The following is a 20,867-nucleotide window of genomic DNA, read 5'->3' as shown; positions in this document are numbered from 1 at the left end:
TTATGAAAGTATAAAATAAAAATATTATTCTTATATTCTATATGAAAGTACTCAACATTTTAGATGATAACTTTATTTTACATTTTATATCATTCAAACTATAGTTTACATTCATTTGTTTGTATGTATAATTTAAATAAAACTAAATCAATCACTAAAGTGACATCATTACCTCTCTTGTTAAGAAACAGCTAATACGTATGAGATCCAGTCTCCCGGCTCACCCTGTACATGCGTACCCACACCGTTCCCAATTCATAATTAGACATGAAAGAAACCGCAAAAGAAATTAATTGCACTTATTCTTTCGCAGACTACATCTGCATGCGTTCCTCCACGTAGTAGCGCCGCCGATTATGCTTATTTGAGCTATGGACACACACTGAACACACGGAACCGCAAAAAGCATCGATCTCGTATCTTCAGTATCATCGTATTTAATCGATAAGTATTTAGCGTCTTCAGATTACGGTGTGTTCAGCGTGTTACGTATCTAAGATCAAGAATACGTCATTAAATTCAGTTTCACCGCACCTTCCTGCATACTATCAGGATAAACAGCTCCAGTTTGCCATTAACTAGCGTGAAGGAGCTTGACTCTACATTCTGCAAACTGATCATTCAAGAATCTTTGGTGAGTTGTTTATTATTAATTATTATGAACGCAATATAAAAAATGTTCACTATCATCTCGATAACATTGTAGTGATAATAAAGAAACTTTGGCAGTGTTAAAATTAAAATTGAAGGTGATTGGGAATCGCGAAGGGAGACTGTTAGCAATTCGCTAAAAAAACGTGCTTTCCATACGTTTACCTCGATTCTTTATTTTTCTTTTCGTCTTTGTATAAAGATGCGTTTCAACAATTTTCACGAATACGTTTCATAAACGACCGGTATGTATTTTAAATCTATTGCAAGCGTGCTATGGGGAATCTTATATTTATAGGAAAATTGTTTATATCTATATTTCATATCGGTGGATTTTCCACCTTGACGGAACAGTTAATATTATAATTTACTCGGAAACGGTATTTTACCAATCAATGTTGACTACTCAAACTGAGAAAAAGGCATAAAAGTTTGTTCACTTCCCATCATTTGGAGACCTTGACACTCATCGGTTTCAACCGGGACTAATCGCAAGAACACGTATAGAAAACGAAAGTGGGAACAGATAAAATTGGTAACCGACTTTTCATTTCTTTTTTTTTTAATAGTAGAACTTTAATAGAACTTTTGTTAGAAATTCCGATTCGTCGGTTCGGTGTTTATTTCAATAATAGATCGCGATCGACAAATCGCATGCGCATAGATCGCAGTGCATATATATGTCATATATGCGTCACGTGGAATCTGATGCAGCTGAAAGTGCGATAAGTAAAGCACTAAGATGGAAAGTGACACTCGTGTATTCGCCGAGCTTGAAGATTATAAAAGCTCTGTACACCGATTTGCTCAGATCGCGCTCGTCTTCGACAGTATGCTCTTTTTCACGATCCTTTATCTGTTCGTTTATATAATCGGTCGACAGATTTAGAGGTTAGGTGACCCGTGTCCTTCGTCGCGAACCCAGTAACCAAGTGCGAGAAAATTAACAACACAAGCTGAATGCCATCCACGTCGATGGTACGCAAAGGCGAATCGTTCTTTTACGGTTTAAGTAACGCGCGGGCGAAATTCGAAACATGAGACAGGAAAATACGAGGGTGGTGTGATTGAATTTCAGTGTCAAAACAATGGAAATCGACGAAGGAATCGTTCGTAAACGGACATTTCAGAGCTATCTGCAACGTGTACCGCAGCGAATTTCAGAAGTGGTCGAACACTTTTTCTATGGGTAAGTATATAACGATTCTAATGAGGTAAGCGTTGTTTAGAATGTATTTGTTTTTTTTCCTAGACTTGGGTTGAAAATAGCAGAGAGACCACTGAGGTGGTTCGTCTGTAGCATTGTGATAGTCTTAATTTCTCTTTCGGGTTTATATCGTTTTCACCAAGAGAAGAATCCTGTAAGATTATGGATTCCGCAGGATTCAGATTTTGTTCGAGATACAGACTGGATGATTGATCGGTTTGGACAAGGTCTAAGAATGGAAAACATGTTATTAACAGCAGAAAATGTATTAGAACCAGAGGCTCTCGCAACAGTATTTATCTCTTTCATTTGAATTTTAGTATAGGAATATGCACTTTGATTATTATATGACCTATATTTGTTTATTCATAAGTGAGGAAATTACTTAAATCATTTCAGCTGAACGAAATAATAAAGCAAGTTATTTCTATACAAACTCCTGACCGCATTGCATGGACAGATGTGTGTTTCAAGTAAGATTTCTTTTACATATTGTTTATGTTGTATTTATTTCAATAAGAAATTAATATTTTTCTTTTTAATGTATAGAATACCTGTGATATCAGGTGTTGCGAAGAGAGAAAAACGTAGTAATGACAATGATGATTTTTTTGACATGGAACCTGAGTCACAAATCAATGGTACCACATTTGAACCTGCAGTTCATACTGATCCAGAATTATATTGTAAGATAGTGAATAATTTGCCAAAAGCTTGCCTTATAAGTAGTCTTGTAGACATATGGGAATATGATACTAATGTTATTCTCCAAAAGTCAAAAAATGAAATAATCAGGGATGTAAATAAAATAAAAGTTAGCCCTACCTTAGGACATCCTTTAAACTTCACAAATTTATTGGGTGGGATAACAACAGACGAGCAAGGTAGAATCATATCAGCAACAGCTGTAAAAACACAATGGGCAGTACATATAAATTTTTCGAAAGTGGATATGGATAATTTTGGCAATGATGTTGGAACAGCTGATTGGGTAAGGTAAGTTCATTAAAAGGCCTAAATCATTGTTTCAATATAAAAATTTATAAAATAACTGAATACTACTGAAAGTATTAACATAAAATACAAAAATGAAAACTTAAATATAATTTAACTTTTCTTTAATGTCAGCTTTTTTAATGTTGAAGGAAAGTTTTGAAATTTTGTAGTGATACATACATGGAATACTTATATTATTTAAAGAATTTGAATTTTATGTTTCGTATGATTTGGGCCTTGTTTATTATTTTGAATGATTTTGTCAAGATCAGTTTAAATATTTTTTTCATATATAGTATTATTTAAAGAAATTTGTTTTACCAGCATATTAATTCTATTCTATGATATCTTTGATCTTAGACAAAATCAATATTTTTAGCTTAGATTCTTGTTATTACTGTTTACTCTTTTATATATAAGTATTTACATTTTTATGTATGTAGCCTTCTATATTTATAATTTAATGAACAGAATAAGGATAACTGATTTGTAATAGAGTTCATTTTATATTTATAGGCTACAGAAGAGGTTTTTAAATGGGAAGTGTCTTATTTAAATGTATTAAATAGAAATGCAGAACAATTAAATAATAAGAAAGATGCAAATAATACTCTTGCCATATGGTACGAAGCTGGTAGAAGTTTTGGGGATGTAACATATGTGACAATGTTCGGACATATAGATATACTGTCAATAGGATTCATTTTGATGTTCTTTTACGTTCTAGTCATATTTTCCGATTTCAATTGGGTAGGATGGCGAGTAAGTTCTCACTCAAATGAAGTAACATAATCACATAAACTATCCTGAAAGCCAAAGCGAGAAGCGAGACCAATATCATTAAGACTTGATTTGAAATTAATTATAGTTAACTTATTTATTAGTAGTATTCAGGATACTCTTTATAGGAAACAGTTTTCACAATGTTGCTTTTAACTATACATAACTTTCTGCAGATTTATTTAACATGTATTGGCCTTTTGTGTGTGGGCGGTGCATTCGTAGCTTCAGTCAGTATATGTTCGTTAATTGGTATACCATATGGGCCTGTACATACTTCTTTACCTTTTCTCTTATTGGCCCTTGGAGTAGACGATAATTTTTTGATAATGGCATCTTGGAAAGAAATACACGCACACGAATCAAGCAGAAATAAGCCATTGAAAGAAAGAATAGCTTTAATGTTGGGACATGCAGGTTCAGCTATTACTATTACTTCTCTTACTGACGTAGTTGCCTTTATTATTGGCGCATCAACAGTAAGTTTGTATTAAACTTATGTATTATTATCTGTGATATCTATATGATTGTGCATATTAACTTCAACCTTTAACTATAAATGTATCTTCAGATATTACCATCCCTTCAGTCATTTTGTATTTACGCAGCAGTCGGAGTATTTTTGACATTTTTACTTCAAATCACATTTTACGTTGCTTTTTTTACTCTGGACGCTCAACGAATTGAGAGCAAAAGGAACTCGATATTTCCGTGGATCGTTCACGAAAATTATACTCAAAAATTCGTCAGTTCACAAGAGGAACCAACTTCCAAATTCATCACGAAATTATATACACACGTTGTGTTAACAGTACCTGGCAAAATACTGATAGTATTAATAACTATTGTCGCTGCATCAGCGGGCATTATGGGTATATTACAGTTACAACAGTGGTTCGATCCAACTTGGTTCATACCAAACAGTTCATACCTAAGCAAGTATTATAGCGTGTACCATCGTGAATATCCAGAACACGGCTACGAGGCTATCATTCTCATGGGAGAATACAATTACACTGCCGAGTTTCCTAAGCTGATAAATTTAACGGAAACATTCACTAATTTATCAACAGTGCAAAGTTTACATTCGTGGCCGAACGATTTCACAAACTTCGTGTCTAAGTATTTTGCAAAAGGTTGGCAACATTCTGTACAAACCCGAAGCATAGTACCAAGAGAGACTATTAAAAGACTTCTATTTCCAGATTTAAGAACCACAACACTTAGCGACACACAATTTAGCGAGTATCTATCAAAATTCTTATTTAGTCAAAATGGTGGCAAGTACCAGCGGAATTTCCGTTTCAAAAAAGACCTAGTATGCGGTCAAAATACACCACCGATTATAGCGAGTACCATAGATTTTATCTTCAAACGATTCCACACCCCTCACGAGTGGATCCCAGCAATGGACCAAAGTATACAGATGACCCGTGAGGCTGGAATCGATGGGTTCATTACAGTTTGGAGCGAAGTGTTTAGCCTATGGACCACTGATAAACTGATCTCTCAAGAAGTCCTACGCAACGTTTTGTTAGCATTAGTCTGCGTTATGGGAATGACAGGGTTACTGATCGCTGAACTACAGACTTGTTTCTGGATCTTCTTATGTGTTCTTCTCACATTGCTAAATGTCTGCGGGTTCATGCATTTTTGGGGGATGACAATAGATATTGCATCTTGCATCGGTGAGAGATTTTTCTCCAATATTACTGTAGCATAGATCTCGAAAATGGTTGCTAAGGAATTTATAATCTCTCTGCTTGATTAGGTCTGGAGTTGGGCATTGGATTATGCGTCGACTACGCGGCTCACGTTGCACACGCCTTTGTACACGCTGCGTCTGATATCGGAAGTGAGGATCGCATAAAAAGAGCTCACGTTGCGGTAAGATACATAGGCGCAGCAGTTGCATATGGCGCAGGGTCCACTTTGTTGGCACTCTCTATGATGGCGTTCTCGGAGAGCTATGTGTTCCACGCGTTTCTGAGGATCTTCGTCTTGGTGATATTGTTCGGGCTCTGGCACGGATTGTTCTTGCTACCAGTGATATTGAGCACGATCGGTCCGCGGAGTCTGCAGCAGTATAAATCGAAACCGTCATCGGAGAAAGAATACGAGGAAACAGCGACAATAGACACGGTGACCACTCCATTGAACAAAGAACCGGAAGGTTAAGAGAACATACGACTAATAATCGATTCTTTATAACATTGACGCTCCCCACCGAAGAAACACAAGGAAACAGCTACTATGGACACGCCGACGCACTCCGTCGAAGAAAGAAACGGAAAGTCAAAAGAAACGCACGACCAATGATCGATTCTTTATCAATAATATTTATTTTTGGTTCAATAAACATACAAAATTATTACACTATCCGTACTATTAATCACACATTTATACAAAAATAATAATAATAATAATAATAATAATAATAATAATAATAATAATAATAATAATAATAAAGGTCGGATAACTTAAAAACGGCATTATTTATATATATTTATATTTATCTAATATATTAAGATTAAAAAAAAGAAAAACAAGTATAAAATAATGTAGCAAGGTTGATATAGATTTTATTAATAATAATTATTGATCGGAAAGGAACATGACTATCATTAAACGTAACGTAAAATCGTGTTTGCTGGATGCGTTATCATCTTTTTTTTTCTTCATCTTCTTTATGTATAATCATAATTAATGTTTACGACGTAAAAACGAGCGGCGAGGGAGCGACCCCGGGATTGATTGGCAAGCTCCCTCCGCTGCCTCTCTCAGTCTTGCACAGTCCACGGACACTCATGCAATCTTTCATCCGAATGATTCTGTCACTCTCGCGTCCTTCCCGTTCGTCGGCCCCCTTCTTTCTTTCCCGTCCGTTCTCGCCTCGTTTCGTTCCCCCTACCCCACGCCCCCGGACCGTTAGGCGACGGGTTCGGAGGGTTTAATTTCCAATTCGAGCGGACGCGAACAACGGGGACGAACGGGAAGACGTTCGAGAGTTCTCCACACGCGTACAAACACGGTCACCCATCAGACAGAGGCATCCGACCAGAGGCGCACGTTCTCCGGAAACACGATCTCAGCACACACGGTAGAAGTAGACTGCCGGGGGGCAGCAAGCCACGCACGAACGATACGGCGATACACAATCTCCTTACTTAGTTCAAATTTTACAAATTGGGATCGTACATTCCATAATTAATGAGGAACCATCGATACAATAATTAATATTTACTTAGCAAAACGTGCCGATCGGTAGTGTGGCGAAGGACGCGTGATGTGTGAGCACAGTTAAACGCGTTACGAAGAAGGAGGGGGGAGAGAGGGGGCAGTGGTTTTTCTTTTTCTTTTTTCTTCTTCTGACGATGACGCTCGATGATGATGATGACGATGATGATGATGATGATGATGACGACGACGATGATGATGATGGTGGTGGTGATGGTGATGGTGATGATGATGATGATGATGATGATGATGATAATGATGATGATGATAATCGTGACGATGGCGACGATGACTGATGATAATGATGATATTCTGCGGTGGAAGGGGTGTGATAAGTTGGCGCAAGGAGGACGTTGGCAGAAGGGACAGGAGGGGGCAGGGTTTTTCTCCTTTTCGCGTTCGTTAATGGGCCGACGATCGACTGGTTCAGGCGAGGATGGAGAACGGATTGAATGATACGGGAGGGATGGAGGGGGGAATTGCACGTCCGCTTGCCAGGAATTCAAGGTACACGCACTTTATAGGGATACACCATGGGAAAGACACTCAGGGCAGACACTGACATAGAGACTAGGCTACCGACTAATATGTATACCTATCTAAATGTGTAATTAGCGTACGCACCGCGTACACCCGGGTACGCCCGCACTTCGCCCGCCTATTGGGTTTTTTTGCATTTTCACGTTTTCATCTTCTCGCGTTTTTCTCATTTTCTCGCTCGAAACAACGAACGCGTCGTACACACGTCCGTTACACGCACTCCCGTCCCTCACAATTTTTTCTCTTGTTTTTTTTTCCTTTCCACACGTCTTTCTCTGTGTCTCATTCCCGCCTTCCGACTCTGCTGTTTTTGTCTACCATTTTCTCCTTCCCTCTTCCCGTTACTTCCTCCCCTAATTTCATTCCTTCTCCTTTCCGTTAAATTATTATTATTATCATCGTTTTTTTCTTTTTATTACAATCAGCGATCGCGTCGTAGTCGTGCTTTTATTAGTAAACGCTATGTAGTCTTTATTACTCAAGCTTATGCCCAAAAATCTACCAGAGGCACTTTGGGTTTATTAGTACCATTTGAAGTCGGCGTGCGCGGGGGAGGGTGTGCTGCGAGTCCTTCGCTTCTCTCCACTCCTTTCGTTTTACTCGTTTATTATACATATTTTTGCGTTACTTCTTCTCCTCCTTCCTTTTCATTTTCTTTTAGGTTGTGATATATAACGGTCGAACGACGCGAAAATTCTTGTTGCCTACGTGTTTCTCTTTTGCCCGCTTCTCTCTTTCCGTTTCCTCGTGACATGAGACGGAGTACCCTGTCTGCGATCCAATGATCGTTCTCGCCCGCACGCCCGTTCGCCGCCGCGCGTTTCCTCAGCGTCACACCGCGTTCCCCCTCCCCCGTTCCTTTCCCGTAGCCTACCAACTCCGTATCTTTCCCTGCTGCCTTACCTTTCCACACACGGGTCTTCCGATGTTTTTTGAGCAATAAATACTTTCTCCACTGACAACTGCACATTGAATTGACGCACGGGACACACACTCATACGCGGTATACACAACAAACGATTTGTTTTACTCGCACTCGCTACCAGCCGCTCGCGTCGACAGCACCCTCGAAGGTCGCTCCGGCCGTCGAGCGCCCCTTCGGCGATATGAATTCTTTTTGTCCACGATGATCGTCGGGACCAACCCACGCGGATCTAAACATCAATGGCAGTCAATGTGGCGGGAACCCCCGCGCCGAGAGTTCCCGGTGTGCGTTTTCGAGAGCGGTCGAAGTTTCAACAAGGAAAATGAACTTGGAAGATACACGATACACACCTGCACGGATTCACGAGATTTACATCGTGTTAGTAAATCTTCTTTCTATCTTTCTTTCTTTTTTCTGCTTTTTTTTTTCTTTTGATCCCCTTTATAGATACAATGAATACAAGAGGTCGGTCAACACATTGCGCGTAGGTGACACGTTTGTAGGAGAGATAGGGTTTCGAGTACTGTCAGTCCGCGAACGGCTCCCGCATGCACTCTCATCTGCATCAGCGCGATTCTGAACGTTTCCCACCCATACCAATATGGCTACATCCACAGAGTTTAAGTGTTACGCATTTTTTTTTCTTTTAATTAATGATTATCAATTCATATCAATTCAATATCAATGTATTACAATCAGACAATACTCAACAGTGATCGTTATTCATTATATATTACAATAATTAAGAGTGACAACAACATGACGACGGAGGCGTTGAAGCATTACAAGGGAATAGTGTAAAGATAGAGAAAGAGCGAAGGGAAGAGATAGATCGAGGGAAACAGTGAGATAGAGAAAGTGGGAGGGATGAGATAGTGGCACAATGTGTGTTTTCTAGGATGATCAGAACGAGTAGGAGGCGCCGATAGTGGACATATCTTTAGCTACATGTAATACGAAGAGGGAAAGTGACACAAGGAATAGAGGGATGCGGGATAAGGGTTTTCTGATGATTATGAAACAGTGATGATGATAGGATGATCATTGGTGAAGAATTATAATGATAATGATAGTGATAATGACGATGATCATGATGGCGATGATGATGATGATGATGATGATGATGATGATGGTGATGATGACGATGATGATGATGATGATGATGATGATGATGATGATGATGATGATGATGATGATGATGATGCATGACAATGAAAATGAATGTTGAATGATAAAATGGAACAATGAGCTGGAGACCAAGGAGGGGAAGCACGCACACTCAACACAACCGTCACATCGAGCTGGCCTCGCGCGCGGCCATAGTCTATAAGATTAATACCTATCAACTAATACACAGTCTGTCTCCGATTCGCGGATGACTCCTTCCATTTTCTTCCGTTTTGAATGCATGTAAGTATAAATAATACGCGTAATGCAATGCGTACGTACAGTACGGCGATCTCTGCGCGATCGATTCGACGAGACGAGTCGACAACGGTCCGACGGTCATCCGATTGGACGATGGGTGAATAATGTTATCAACGCTGTTCATCGAGGCAGCGAGATGTTTCGAATCGGCAGGGACCACTGAGAAACAAACTTCGGCGTACGCGCCGATACTGTACGCGCACTCGTTCCCGGATACTGCATATACATACACACATACATTTGCGCCGGTATAAAGTGTATATATGTACACATATACATACGACATACCATCCATGTATATATAATATACCCATAATGTTTAATTAATCATCGTTAATCGTTAATTATCTTATTTATTAAAATTCGTCAGTTCGTAATTCAAAAAATTTCAGCTAGTAGCGGTGGATGGAAATGTTTCTTCGTTAAAAATCGCCGATCCCCCGACGATGGCGCCGCGGCATCTATATCGATCGCTTCATTTAAACACATTTACAAACAATCGGGATCGATCGGCCGATTCGTTCACTCTCACTTATATCACTAATGTCTATCTTTTGTTACCTTTTTTCTCTTCTCCTCGTTTTAAATCTTCGTTTTTTCTTTTTCCTTCATTTGTTTTTTTTTCTTTAAAACCCTATACGTCCACCGATTCGCGGCTTGATCGCTGCCGCGAAATTGGTGAAATCTTCGTTTGCGGTTGCATTTTTGTTTGTTCTTCGTTTATGTGTTCGTGTGTTCTTGTGTTTTGTGTGTGTGCGTGTGCGTGTGTGAGTATTTGCGTGTCATGGCCGCCGGCCGGTGTGGCCGCCGCACATCAAATAATTCTATTACAATTAATCGTGATTTTGGTATCTTATGTACAATTATGCGTGGCGCGCGCTCTTGATTATCGTTGCACACACTCGCCCGCCAGCGACCATTCAGAAGACTTCCTCTTGGTATTTTCACACGGTACTTCCGAAAACAACACTTAGTCCTCTCGTTGAACTTACAGTCTTCCATCGCGAAACTTCTTTAGCGGTCCGTTGTGCAGTTTCTTCGTTCATGTCCGCGTGTTCATGTGTCTGTGTGTCTGTATGCTGTGTGTATTTAATTCGCGTACTAAGCTGAGACAACTGGCTTGCACGGGAAACCTGAGACGATCGATTATAAGATAGGCCAGTCCTCTTGGTGCTTCCTCGAGAATACCTAACTGCGGTCGAGTATTCAGCAGGGTAACTCTTGGCGGGCAGGCTTTGACATGTGCTTCATAGAGTTCATGGTACATCAGGGATTGTCCGCCGCCATTATATTATACACCTGCTCGAGTTTGTATGCCAGTCTCTGCTTCTGTGAAAACTCGTCCTCCTCCAGTGTCACTATCAGCTGTTCGTTGTATTTGTCTGCGTACGTGTACAGTTCGCAGAGAGCACAATTCGTGTTGAACTCTGTTGTGTGCAACTGTATGGACAAAATAAATTATTTAGAGATAAGAGTATAAGCTTTGACGGGAGGTAAATTGTTTCGATAATTACATCAAATCAAATTTTGCTACGTTCAAGTACATGTACATTTGATTTCTCAGTAAAAAAATACATTTAATTATCTCTGTTACTTTAAAAAAAATTAAATATGCGAATTAAAAATCTAGAAGGTAACTAATGTTGCTTTCGAGGAAAAAGTCACTTACCCTAGACTCTTCGGCAAGCATGGCGTTCATGTCTTGATCGGATATGGCTGGCATGACTTTGATATCTGAATAGTAACGTTCTACCCATTCTTTGTACACTGGAATGTCCTTTGCATAAAGTAGCTTAGAACTTGGCGAGTCCTTACCTGCAATGAAAAAATAATGACCCTTAATGACTCCGTTCATTGAAACAAACAAAGACGACATGAAACTGTAATACTCACCTAATCTATGATCTGAAGTGGAACAGCTGTCCATGAACGTCTGTGCCACAACCGACAGACACGAGTCTACAATGTTCGATTTGTGTATGTCGAAAATGAAATTCGGATTCTTAATGAGGTTAACCCAAAACCTAAGCGGAAGGGAGTTGCTCTTCCATGTGTGGACCACTTCGGGGTCGGATATGCCATGTTGCAGTGCTTGATCGTCCATGAAGTCGAACATATACTTGATTGCTAGTGGTAGTGCCGAGCCTCGATGCGCGGTGCTGAAGATCGTCTCGAACAAATCGTCGACGAACTTCTGGAGCGTACCCTTCGTTGCTAGTAACCTCGTCAGGTAGATCTCCGAGACCATTTTGTTACCGCGGTCACCTTCTTTTCGCGCGTCGGAATCGTGATGTTTGACGAGATGCCAGCACTTTAGTCCACCGTCGTGGTTTTGATTCAATGGCGACGTGGCGCGGGACAGAGGAGGGCTGGCTGAGCTGAATTTACTGAGGTTCAGGGTTTCGTATTTGTGCGATTTGTCGGTCTTCTCTGAGAGGATCGACAGGTTGTAGATTGACGACTGCTTGGAAACCAGGTTCAGCGACGCTCCGTCTGGTACCCTGTAGTGATTCAAAGTGTTTCGTTTCTTCCATTCACCTTCCGTCTTGGTTGTCGAGTCTTCATCGTACAGGATTAATCTTCCGGATGCTCCAGTTCGCCATTCTATCACAGAAAAAGCATTTGTTAGCAATTGAATTTCTTTCGTTTCGGAATTTAGAAAATTGGATATTATATTATGTTGGAAAGCGATTCGTTTATAACAATTTAAGTGTCTCACCAAGATCTAGGTCGTCTTTCCTAGGCCTTTGGCTGTATGGTGTGGCTCTGTAGATTGTGTCCAATGCCTTCTCTTTCACTTGAGATATCGTATCGCAGTCCAGAACCTTCACTGGAACGTTTTCTGTGTTCGGATCCATGCCACCGACGAAGACTGTTTGTTGAGATATGGATACGTAGACCGTCTGAATGGAAAACGTTGAAGTTCATTAGTTAAAGGATCTAAAGAAAAGCATCTTGTATATTACGATATAAAATCTTACCATTGGTTTAAAGTTGATAGACTGTCTGATCAATTTTTCTTCCGATAAGGAGTATCTAGCTTCAGATGTGATGGCGTCTACGGGACCTTTATCAACTTGCTGTTTCACCGCGCGAAACAGCACGTATAATGGTTCTCCAGCGCATTCTCGCATAAATTTGTATAAAAGGAAAGTGAACCATGCTGACAACATTTTCTCAGCGACGCTTTCCGTCCTAAAACGTGAAACACAATTTATTCGAACTCTGATATCCACGTAAATCTTGCAATTTCATTTATGCAAGTTCATTCAATGCAGCAGACAATTAACTCTATAAAAAAGTAAACGCAGCGAGCAAAGAAAGCCGAAAATTTGAAAAACAACAATACAATCTATTCCACCAACAGAAAGTTAAAAGTTCTAGAGTAAAAGGACAATATAAAAGTTACGAAAATTAAAATGGTTCGTCGTAAAATCTTGTCACGTAGAGTACCACAAATAATTACACCCAGAAACCACAATTAACCTCATAAAACATACCGTCTAAGGAATAGCTTAGGATGACTCTTCCCCTCCGTACATTTCTCGATCAGCTCCGCGAGGAGCGTCTTCAGTATGTCTGTGCAATATTCCATCTTGCTCTGAAGTGTAACCATGATGAGGCTGGCCACGTTCACTCTGTCCCTCATGGAGAAGTATCGATTGCTTTCAAGAGTCCGCACGAACAGTAGCAGGAAGGTCTTGTTCATGATCAACTGGCCGAATAATCGCAGGCCTTTCTCCTTGCGCGCGAGTTCCGGCCGGTCCCATTGCAACACAGGGCTGTTGTCGTCGCTCGGGAATAATATCATCATCGCGTAAGTTCGATAATCGAGGAACGGTATGCCGCCGCTGGTCAGATCGCCGGTAAGATCGGTCATTTCGGTCTGCAGTTCGGCGAAGGCTTCTTTGCACTCGGCAGCGACGCGCAGCTCCAAGATGTCCATTTGCTCTTGCATGTTCTTCAGAACTCGGTTGCTCTCGGTGGACTTCCTTCGGTAGGCGATCAGGAACGCGATGAATACGATCACCAAAATCACGATGGCCGCGATCACACCGATAAGAGCCGGTTTCGACAGCGGCCCGTTCAGGCTGTTGGGCAGTGCGTAACTCAGCTTTCCGATGTTGTACCGGAGCGTCCCACCTACGATCACTATGACCTCGGGTAGCTCTTGCTTGTTCGGCAAACCCTCAAAGTCCATTGCGGGCGGCTGTGTTAGAGGCGGCCGGCAGGTGAGCTGCTGCCTTGAGAGCGAGGTGACGTTGCAGAACCCGTTCCCGATCTGCACGGTCACGTCGGACTCCTGGCAGGCGCGGTCGAGGTGCTGTCCGTTGATGGTCAGGTAGTCGCTCTTGTAGTACTTGATCTCCTCGTCAAACTCCTCGTAGATCGGGTTCGGGTAGAGCAGGAAATGGCTGAAACCGTGCTGGGAGAGGTTTTGGACACCCGTCACGTTATCCATGCGGAACCCGTACTCCAGGGACAGAGGCTTCTCCGCGTCCACCACGACGTTGTCGGGCAGTTCGATCGTCGGTGACTTGCAGATCATTGTCTCCTGGCTGTGCACCTCGCACTGGGAGACGAACATCTTCTCGTCGTAGTAAACGTACATCTGGGGCCTTTGTATGTACGCGATGTTCTTGCCGGTTACCGAGATCTTATTTCCGCCGGCCGGTATGCCTTTGGGGATTTTCACCTGGCCTGCGACGCCGCTGCCTACGCTGTCGATCGTTGGGTCCTCCACGTATTCGAAAGTTGACCCGTCATAGATCCTGGACGCGCCGTCGAACGTCATTCGCACCGTCCCGCTCGTATTGTTACCGCTTGCGCTGGTCATACACATTGCTTCACTGGTCTCCGTGCTGATTATCGAGCACGGCAGATCGCCAATGAAAGCCTCGATTCTGCTGCCAGCATTCATGTATCTCCCGGTGATCGTGACGATGGTACCGCCGCTAACTGGACCGTGTTTTGGTGATATGGAAGTGATCCGAGGGTCCACGAATTCGAAGTTTTTCTTCGATTCACCGCGGAAGTCCTCGATCTCCACGATCACAGGTCCGATTTTGTCTTCCTCTGTTCCTGGACCATCCACGCGGCAGACGATCTGCTTTGTGCGTATGTATAACTCTTCGTACGGCTGGCAACGCATCCCGCCGACCCTCACTCCGCGGTAGATGTCCTGAAATTAAAGGATTATGGTGTCATAAAATTTCATGTACAATCACATCTTTTGAAATTCGAAATTGTTACGTGCTTTTTTTTAGTTTTCAAGATATTTTACAATTATTTACCAAGTTACGGATCGAAAAGACAAACCAAGAAACGAGAATCGAAATGTTATTCAAGAGATGCTCTTACGCTGAACGTTTTCCCGAGGTTGATGCCGCGTATCGTGATGTTCGTGTTCCCTTCCCAAGGCCCCATCGCCGGCTCGAACGAGTGAATCTCTGGATTCGGACAGGTCTGGTTCCTGTTCAGCCATATACGGGTGCCCCAGTCGCATTGGTTCTTGACCTCGCACTTGTCCGAGCTCTGGCACCATCCGCAATCATACTTCGGCGCTAGTGCCAGGCACATGCCGCAATTGTCCGCCATGTCGCGGCAGCGGTAGATCACCAAGTGGATGTTGTATGGATTGTCCAGAGGCTTCGAACCGCCCCAGATCACCGCGAACGGCACGGTGATGTTCGGCGCGCGGGACGTGTATGAAAAGTCGGTTTCCTCGCAATAGATCGTGTCCCCCAACAAGCGAGCGTTTACGCTCGTTACACGGCCCTCTATGTTGAACTGACAAACGAAGCGGGTCTGCACGATGAATTGCTGAAAAAGAAAAAAAACAACGCGCGTTTTGCCTGGGTCAGCGTCAATCATACGGGGCCGGCAACTAACCGCGACAATGATGCCCCGTGAAAGGGCTGCTAACGATACCGCGCGGATACTGCGAGGAATTAATGCGATGGTATTAAACGGTATTCTAACTGCGTTCGGAGATTGATATGGCCGAACGTTCTTACCCCGATGATGTGCACTTTGACGCGGATGATCTGCTTGACGCCGGAAGACACCAGGATCTCTTGGGTATCGGAGGCGTTCAACGTGGGACAGAATGCTGGACCGCTTCTGTAACTCGGGCCCATCCTCTGGAATATTACATTTTATGTTACTAACTTTTTAAAATTACACTTACCGCCGCTAATGCTGGTAATTGTTACATCTTTCGAACAAAATTACAGAATAAAGGGATCAGATTTAGTCGTAGATTCTGGCGACTTTTATATCATTTTCAGTTTTCTCTCTCTTATAATTGAAAATTAATAATTGAACGTTGATATTCATATGATCGCATTGACCGAAAATCGACACCAATTTCTAAGAAAACAATATTTGCACACTTCGTAGTTCGTTAGATTCTCAGAGTCTGAATCTACGCTAAATCGAATAAAAGGAGGAATCGGTAACACTTACATTGATTCCAGTGACCAAAATATCGTTCCGACAGTTCTCGGCCGTGTCGTGCGTGCATCTGTGCCCGTCGACGCACCAGTCGCAGGGGAAACTGGACGAAACGCACTGTGTGCAAGAGCTGTAGGTGTTGCAGTCGAAGAAGGTGAAATTGGTCGCGACGAGGTCGGGTCCGTTGGTCATTCTCACGGACAGTTTCGCGGTGAAATGATGCTGTCCGGTGGGTATTGGCGGTAGGAGATCGGTCCTTGGCGTTGTACAGTTCACGCCGAACGATTTCCTCGACGCGTTCGTGATCAAGGTCTTGTCCAGGGTCGAGAACGCGCAGAGGAACTGGCCGGTAAGCGATGGCAGGTTTTCGATGACTAGCTCGAGTGTTCTGGCGGTCGTGCGTTGCAACTGGTCCGGAGTGACGGTCGTGATGGCTGTACATTTGGCGCTTTTATAAGAGATCCAATAGAGCGGATCCTTGGCAGCATCCTGACAGTCCCTGCGCAGGTTGCATTTGTTCTCCAGTGAACACCATCCGCAGTACGGGTCCTTCGCGCCTAGACACTCCAGACAGGTCTTGTACACCGAACATTCCTGCACCTTGACCTTGAACACTGTCTTATTGGTCATCACGTATAGGTGCATGAGCTGGGAATCGAAGAGCAGATCCGGGTTCACCGGAGCGCCTGGATCGATCTCCAAATCCCCATACTCTAGTCCTAGAGTGGAGCTTTCCACTACGATCTGTAACATAAGTATGATGCGTTCTTGAGTATCTTTCGGTCTGTTATATAATTCTGAAGATTGCTTAGACACAGGGGGTTCTTAGAGCTAGGGGACGAGATTACGGCTACGGTTTTTGTTTAATCATCGAGAATGACAGGGGATTTCCTGAAACGAACTTCCTGAAGCCCCTTGCTGGCGTTTGCTGTAAGCGGATCGTCAAGTGCTGGCGAACCTTTGCGAAGCATGTTCTTGCATGTCCCGTCGTTAGAATCGCAAACCGAACACAAAGGAATAAACAGCGTGACACAGAATGTATCCCGAGACAAGATTCCTATTCGCTTAAAGAAAATTAAATATTAATTTTTCATCCTCTTAGCCTTTAGAATTTTAATTCCGTTCACCGTTGTCTGTCGTCGGATGATTTCCTTTAACGAGAAAGACTAAATAACACGACGATCTACAAACAGAACACGAACTGTGCCCAGAAATCGTTTTACTACGACGTCCAACTCAGTTTCCAGATATTTCCAAGTTCGAACTACCTCATTCGACGTTCCAAACACACAAATTACATTCCGCGTTAGTCTCCGTCAAATTACGAACTCCATTTCCCCACAGTCCCCAAAAACAAGTCCCGACTTCCATTGAGCGAGATCGACGGAATGAATCGCCGCTAACGAGGCACCAGGCGCATCAGTTTCTTCAGCAGGGGGGTCGGCGTATGGTTTATTCATCGAAACGATGGCGCTTGACCGGCGGCGCGGCGCGCAGTGAAAAATTAAATATTCACGTCAGGTACATAACCGGCTGGACCCGGTCCGCCGCGGAAAGACGAACTCCACGCCTCGTGCGCTTCAATATTTATTACATATTATCTGATGATCACCGTTCGTAACGCGCGCCACTTTTCCGGGCGGGACCCGTTTCACAGTTCTCCCGCGAGTGTCGGAAGTTGACGCGCGCCGGCCGGGCCGATTAACCCCGACGCGCGGACGAGCAGAGGTAGCCAAAGTCTGAGAGGTGTTGCGGGAAGAGAAAATATACGCGCATCATTTCGACTTGTCGGCGTTCGTCGTGTATTTCCTCGGTCCTCGCCGCGGAACAAGCCTCGTTCGCGGTTAAAGTCCTGGCAAATTAAATCTCGAAGCCCCGACGAGACTTCGTTCAGCCGCCGCGCCGCGATGACGGAACATCTCGCTCTCCCTCCGTCGGCTTCACAGCTGGAATTACGTTCGCTTGTCTAATAAAAAGGCCGGACCCTTCCGCGGGATCCGCGCTGCGAATAACAGTAATCAACCGCGCGCGATGATAAACTGGCCTCTCCGAGGAGGCTTTCGGTGGTTACGCGGCGCGTTCATGGGCCTGAAAAACCACCGGGCGTTTCGTTTATCGTCGCCGCTTTAAAGAGGTAATGAAACGTGGTCCGCTGCGCGGCGCAACGTCGGATCTTTTGAATATCATTTGAAAAGCGCCAGCAATGATATCAATTCGAAACCGGTCAACCATGTTCGGCCGTATAGTCCGGGAATCCCGGAGGAAATCGAGGAAATTTTAATTCGATTTTGTCGTTATTTATTATTAAGGTGAATGCTTCTCGATGGAGATCGATCCTAGGGCAGTGGAGCTCTAAAAACGACTAGTCTGCAAAACCTCGTAAAATTGACAAGAGTTAATCGAGATTTTACGGGAATAAATAAAGTCGCTTGTTAATCTCGCACCGGGAAGACTTTTACGGTTTTAATAATTATAAACAAGGAGTTATGAATGGTGCTTCTAGCGCTAAGCGTTGATAACGCTGGATATTAACTAAGCTATTTTGTTGCTCGAGTTGAATTTAACGAGGATTTCTTTTTGTTTTCGACGGGAACTCGGCTAAAGTTCCGCTTTATCCATATTATCAATTTCCATTTTCTCCTCTTTCCTCAATTTATTTTTCGCCGTTGGAAGCTGACACAAAACTCGAGTATTACCTCCGAGGCGAAGTTAATAAACGCTTCTCAGCGTTTATCGCTTAATCGGGCTTTCTTTTCCGGGCGCGGGATAGATTCTGCGGAACCCGCCGCTTTTGAAGTAATATTAGCCGGTCGCGTTTAAAATAGAACGGGAGGCGACTGGACGGGTAAAAAGGAAAGCACGCGTATAGAAAATCGAGCGGACACTCGAGGGAGAACGTGTACAAAGCGTAAGGACGTAACGAGTGGGAGATAACGTATTTCAAACCTCTCGTGTGAAAGAGAAAGAGCCGCGAGATGGGCGTGAAAGAACAGCCATTTTCTACGCGCGAAAAAAAAGGGATGTACCGCGAGTGCGTACATTCCTCGTACACCGTTACATTATACAAATCGTTACTTCGAAAGTTGCCCAGCATTCTTGAATGCAGACACGCTCTTAATGATCAGCGGCCGTCTATAAGATTGATGTCAATTATCTTTATGGAGTTTGGAAATACTTGTGGTAAATAGGTTACAGTGACATGTGAAACTTAAAAAGTCTCTGAAGAACCGAAACGACTGTAACTCAATAAGTTCCTTTTATTTTACGTTCGACTAGTTATTATTTTTTAACTAAATGAAGCCAATGAATTAACAATGTCCTAAACATTAATGATACTGTAGACTTCTCAATAATTCATATTCTAATTGCTATGTCCTCGTTGAGATTACAACAATCACTAAACTTTCGATTAATCAATTAATAACCGCAATATCAATCATTATTGACTGGAGGGATTTCTCTATAATCCCCATCGAAATTACTATGTTCGTGTTATAACTGCAACCCTGGACTATAGAATAGTCTCGATCAGCAAACATCTTCAAAGACTATTGTTTTAAGGATATTATCAACCGCTTTTTCGATGCACCACGGTCGTCGAGGAGTTTATTAATAGGCTTCCGGTAGGTAAAGCGTTCAAGTGCCGTGATCGATACTTTTTCCTCCAGCATTGAATCTCCGGTGTACACGGATCGCTCGCGAGGCGGATCGTCGAAGGGGTGGCCGATGGCGGAGTAGTTAAAAATCACGTGTCACGCGTTTTTGCCGGTTCGGGCCGAGGCAGCCGTACAATTAACATCACTACCATCAGTCCACGGCGGTAGCACGATAATTATTATTATTATTTCTGCACGCCTAGCAGCGGGACACGGACTATTGCGGCGCAACATAGTCGGCGGGTCCGTGATCGGCTGTCCCAAGCGAAGCCGATTCGTTATTCGGGCCAGAGGTCACGTGCCGGCCATTCCCCGAGGACGCCGGCCAACTTCCTTCTGCGAAACTGGCTGCCTCGCCACGGACTTGAACTTTGTCTCCTTTCTATCGCCGCGGTTCATCGGCGGACGGCGCATGTGTGCTGTGCAATTAAACGGTTGGAAAATAAAGGGTTAAAGCTACCCGTTAGGCTTCCATGCAAGCCTACGATAACAACCAACGGACACTCTCTTGTGTACCGTGGGTGGGATGAGACGTTGACGATCCACGGATACGGAAAACATAATGACATACAGCGACCAAAGGGAAAAATGAGAGATTTTCCTTTGACATTTTTATATTCTGTTTTGTCGAAACGGGAGTAAATATTGTTTTAGACATGTCGGCAGCTGGGAGTACGGCGGATGGAATGAAAGTTGTATTCGAGTTTGAGTTTTAGTTGAAATTTTGTTCAATTGTGTCGCTCAACCTTTGTAGAGGATGCAAGGTATCACAGTATAGTGGGAATTTGGATGTGAAGGAAAGCTTAGAATGTGTAGTTTAATGTGTTTTATAAAACTCTGATTGGTAATGAACGGTGTTAAATTTTATAAAGCAATTTAAATTTGAATATTTATGCGCACAGAATGTTTTCGCAGCGAGAAATCGAACGGCGTAAATCTACATCTGACAATCGAATGGAAAGGTAAAATTTCAAAAATTATTGGTAGATGG

At 42.9% G+C, this 20,867-nt stretch overlaps 2 protein-coding genes across 5 annotated transcripts in view; one reads left to right on the top strand and one right to left on the bottom strand.

Annotated features, from left to right (window-relative positions):
- Window positions 1-480: 480 nt before the first annotated feature.
- On the top strand, window positions 481-6,013 carry LOC116429109 (patched domain-containing protein 3). 3 transcript variants are annotated; one of them, XM_031981597.2, is made up of 12 exons: window positions 481-634; window positions 707-896; window positions 1,006-1,186; window positions 1,730-1,840; window positions 1,904-2,150; window positions 2,258-2,331; window positions 2,408-2,849; window positions 3,371-3,616; window positions 3,811-4,113; window positions 4,206-4,770; window positions 4,840-5,322; window positions 5,406-6,013. In XM_031981597.2, the coding sequence occupies exons 4-12, from the start codon at window positions 1,740-1,742 to the stop codon at window positions 5,810-5,812; spliced, it is 2,868 nt and encodes a 955-aa protein (XP_031837457.2). In that variant the 5' UTR covers window positions 481-634; window positions 707-896; window positions 1,006-1,186; window positions 1,730-1,739; the 3' UTR covers window positions 5,813-6,013. The 3 variants fall into 3 exon arrangements, with proteins under 3 accessions (XP_031837457.2, XP_031837458.2, XP_031837456.2); XM_031981598.2 differs by lacking the exon at window positions 1,006-1,186; XM_031981596.2 differs by lacking the exons at window positions 707-896; window positions 1,006-1,186 and having other exon boundaries at window positions 487-634.
- A 713-nt stretch (window positions 6,014-6,726) lies between these two features.
- Window positions 6,727-20,867, bottom strand: part of PlexA (plexin A) — a 316,934-nt gene continuing 302,793 nt past the window's right edge. For both annotated transcript variants that reach the window (XM_076374489.1, XM_031981615.2), the window contains 9 exons: window positions 16,233-16,964; window positions 15,782-15,907; window positions 15,126-15,587; window positions 13,265-14,946; window positions 12,746-12,959; window positions 12,484-12,667; window positions 11,658-12,368; window positions 11,434-11,579; window positions 6,727-11,204 (listed from right to left, as the gene is read on the bottom strand). In XM_076374489.1, the coding sequence (XP_076230604.1) occupies window positions 11,031-11,204; window positions 11,434-11,579; window positions 11,658-12,368; window positions 12,484-12,667; window positions 12,746-12,959; window positions 13,265-14,946; window positions 15,126-15,587; window positions 15,782-15,907; window positions 16,233-16,964 (4,431 nt within the window). In that variant the 3' untranslated portion in view covers window positions 6,727-11,030. The remainder of the gene's footprint in view (window positions 11,205-11,433; window positions 11,580-11,657; window positions 12,369-12,483; window positions 12,668-12,745; window positions 12,960-13,264; window positions 14,947-15,125; window positions 15,588-15,781; window positions 15,908-16,232; window positions 16,965-20,867) is intronic.

This window comes from Nomia melanderi, chromosome 2 (assembly GCF_051020985.1).
Source record: "Nomia melanderi isolate GNS246 chromosome 2, iyNomMela1, whole genome shotgun sequence".
Taxonomy (NCBI): Eukaryota; Metazoa; Arthropoda; class Insecta; order Hymenoptera; family Halictidae; genus Nomia; species Nomia melanderi.
The sequence above is the reverse complement of the archived record's forward strand: the minus strand, read 5'-3'. Positions and strand labels throughout refer to the sequence as shown.

Excerpts from the sequence above, each read along its gene's own strand:
- LOC116429109 (XM_031981598.2), top strand. The coding sequence starts at position 1,740 with ATGGAAATCGACGAAGGAATCGTTCGTAAACGGACATTTCAGAGCTAT. Across the intron at positions 1,841-1,903 it reads GTCGAACACTTTTTCTATGG|ACTTGGGTTGAAAATAGCAG; the intron begins GTAAGTATATAA and ends TTTTTTTCCTAG. Across the intron at positions 4,771-4,839 it reads GTCTAAGTATTTTGCAAAAG|ATTTAAGAACCACAACACTT; the intron begins GTTGGCAACATT and ends TTCTATTTCCAG.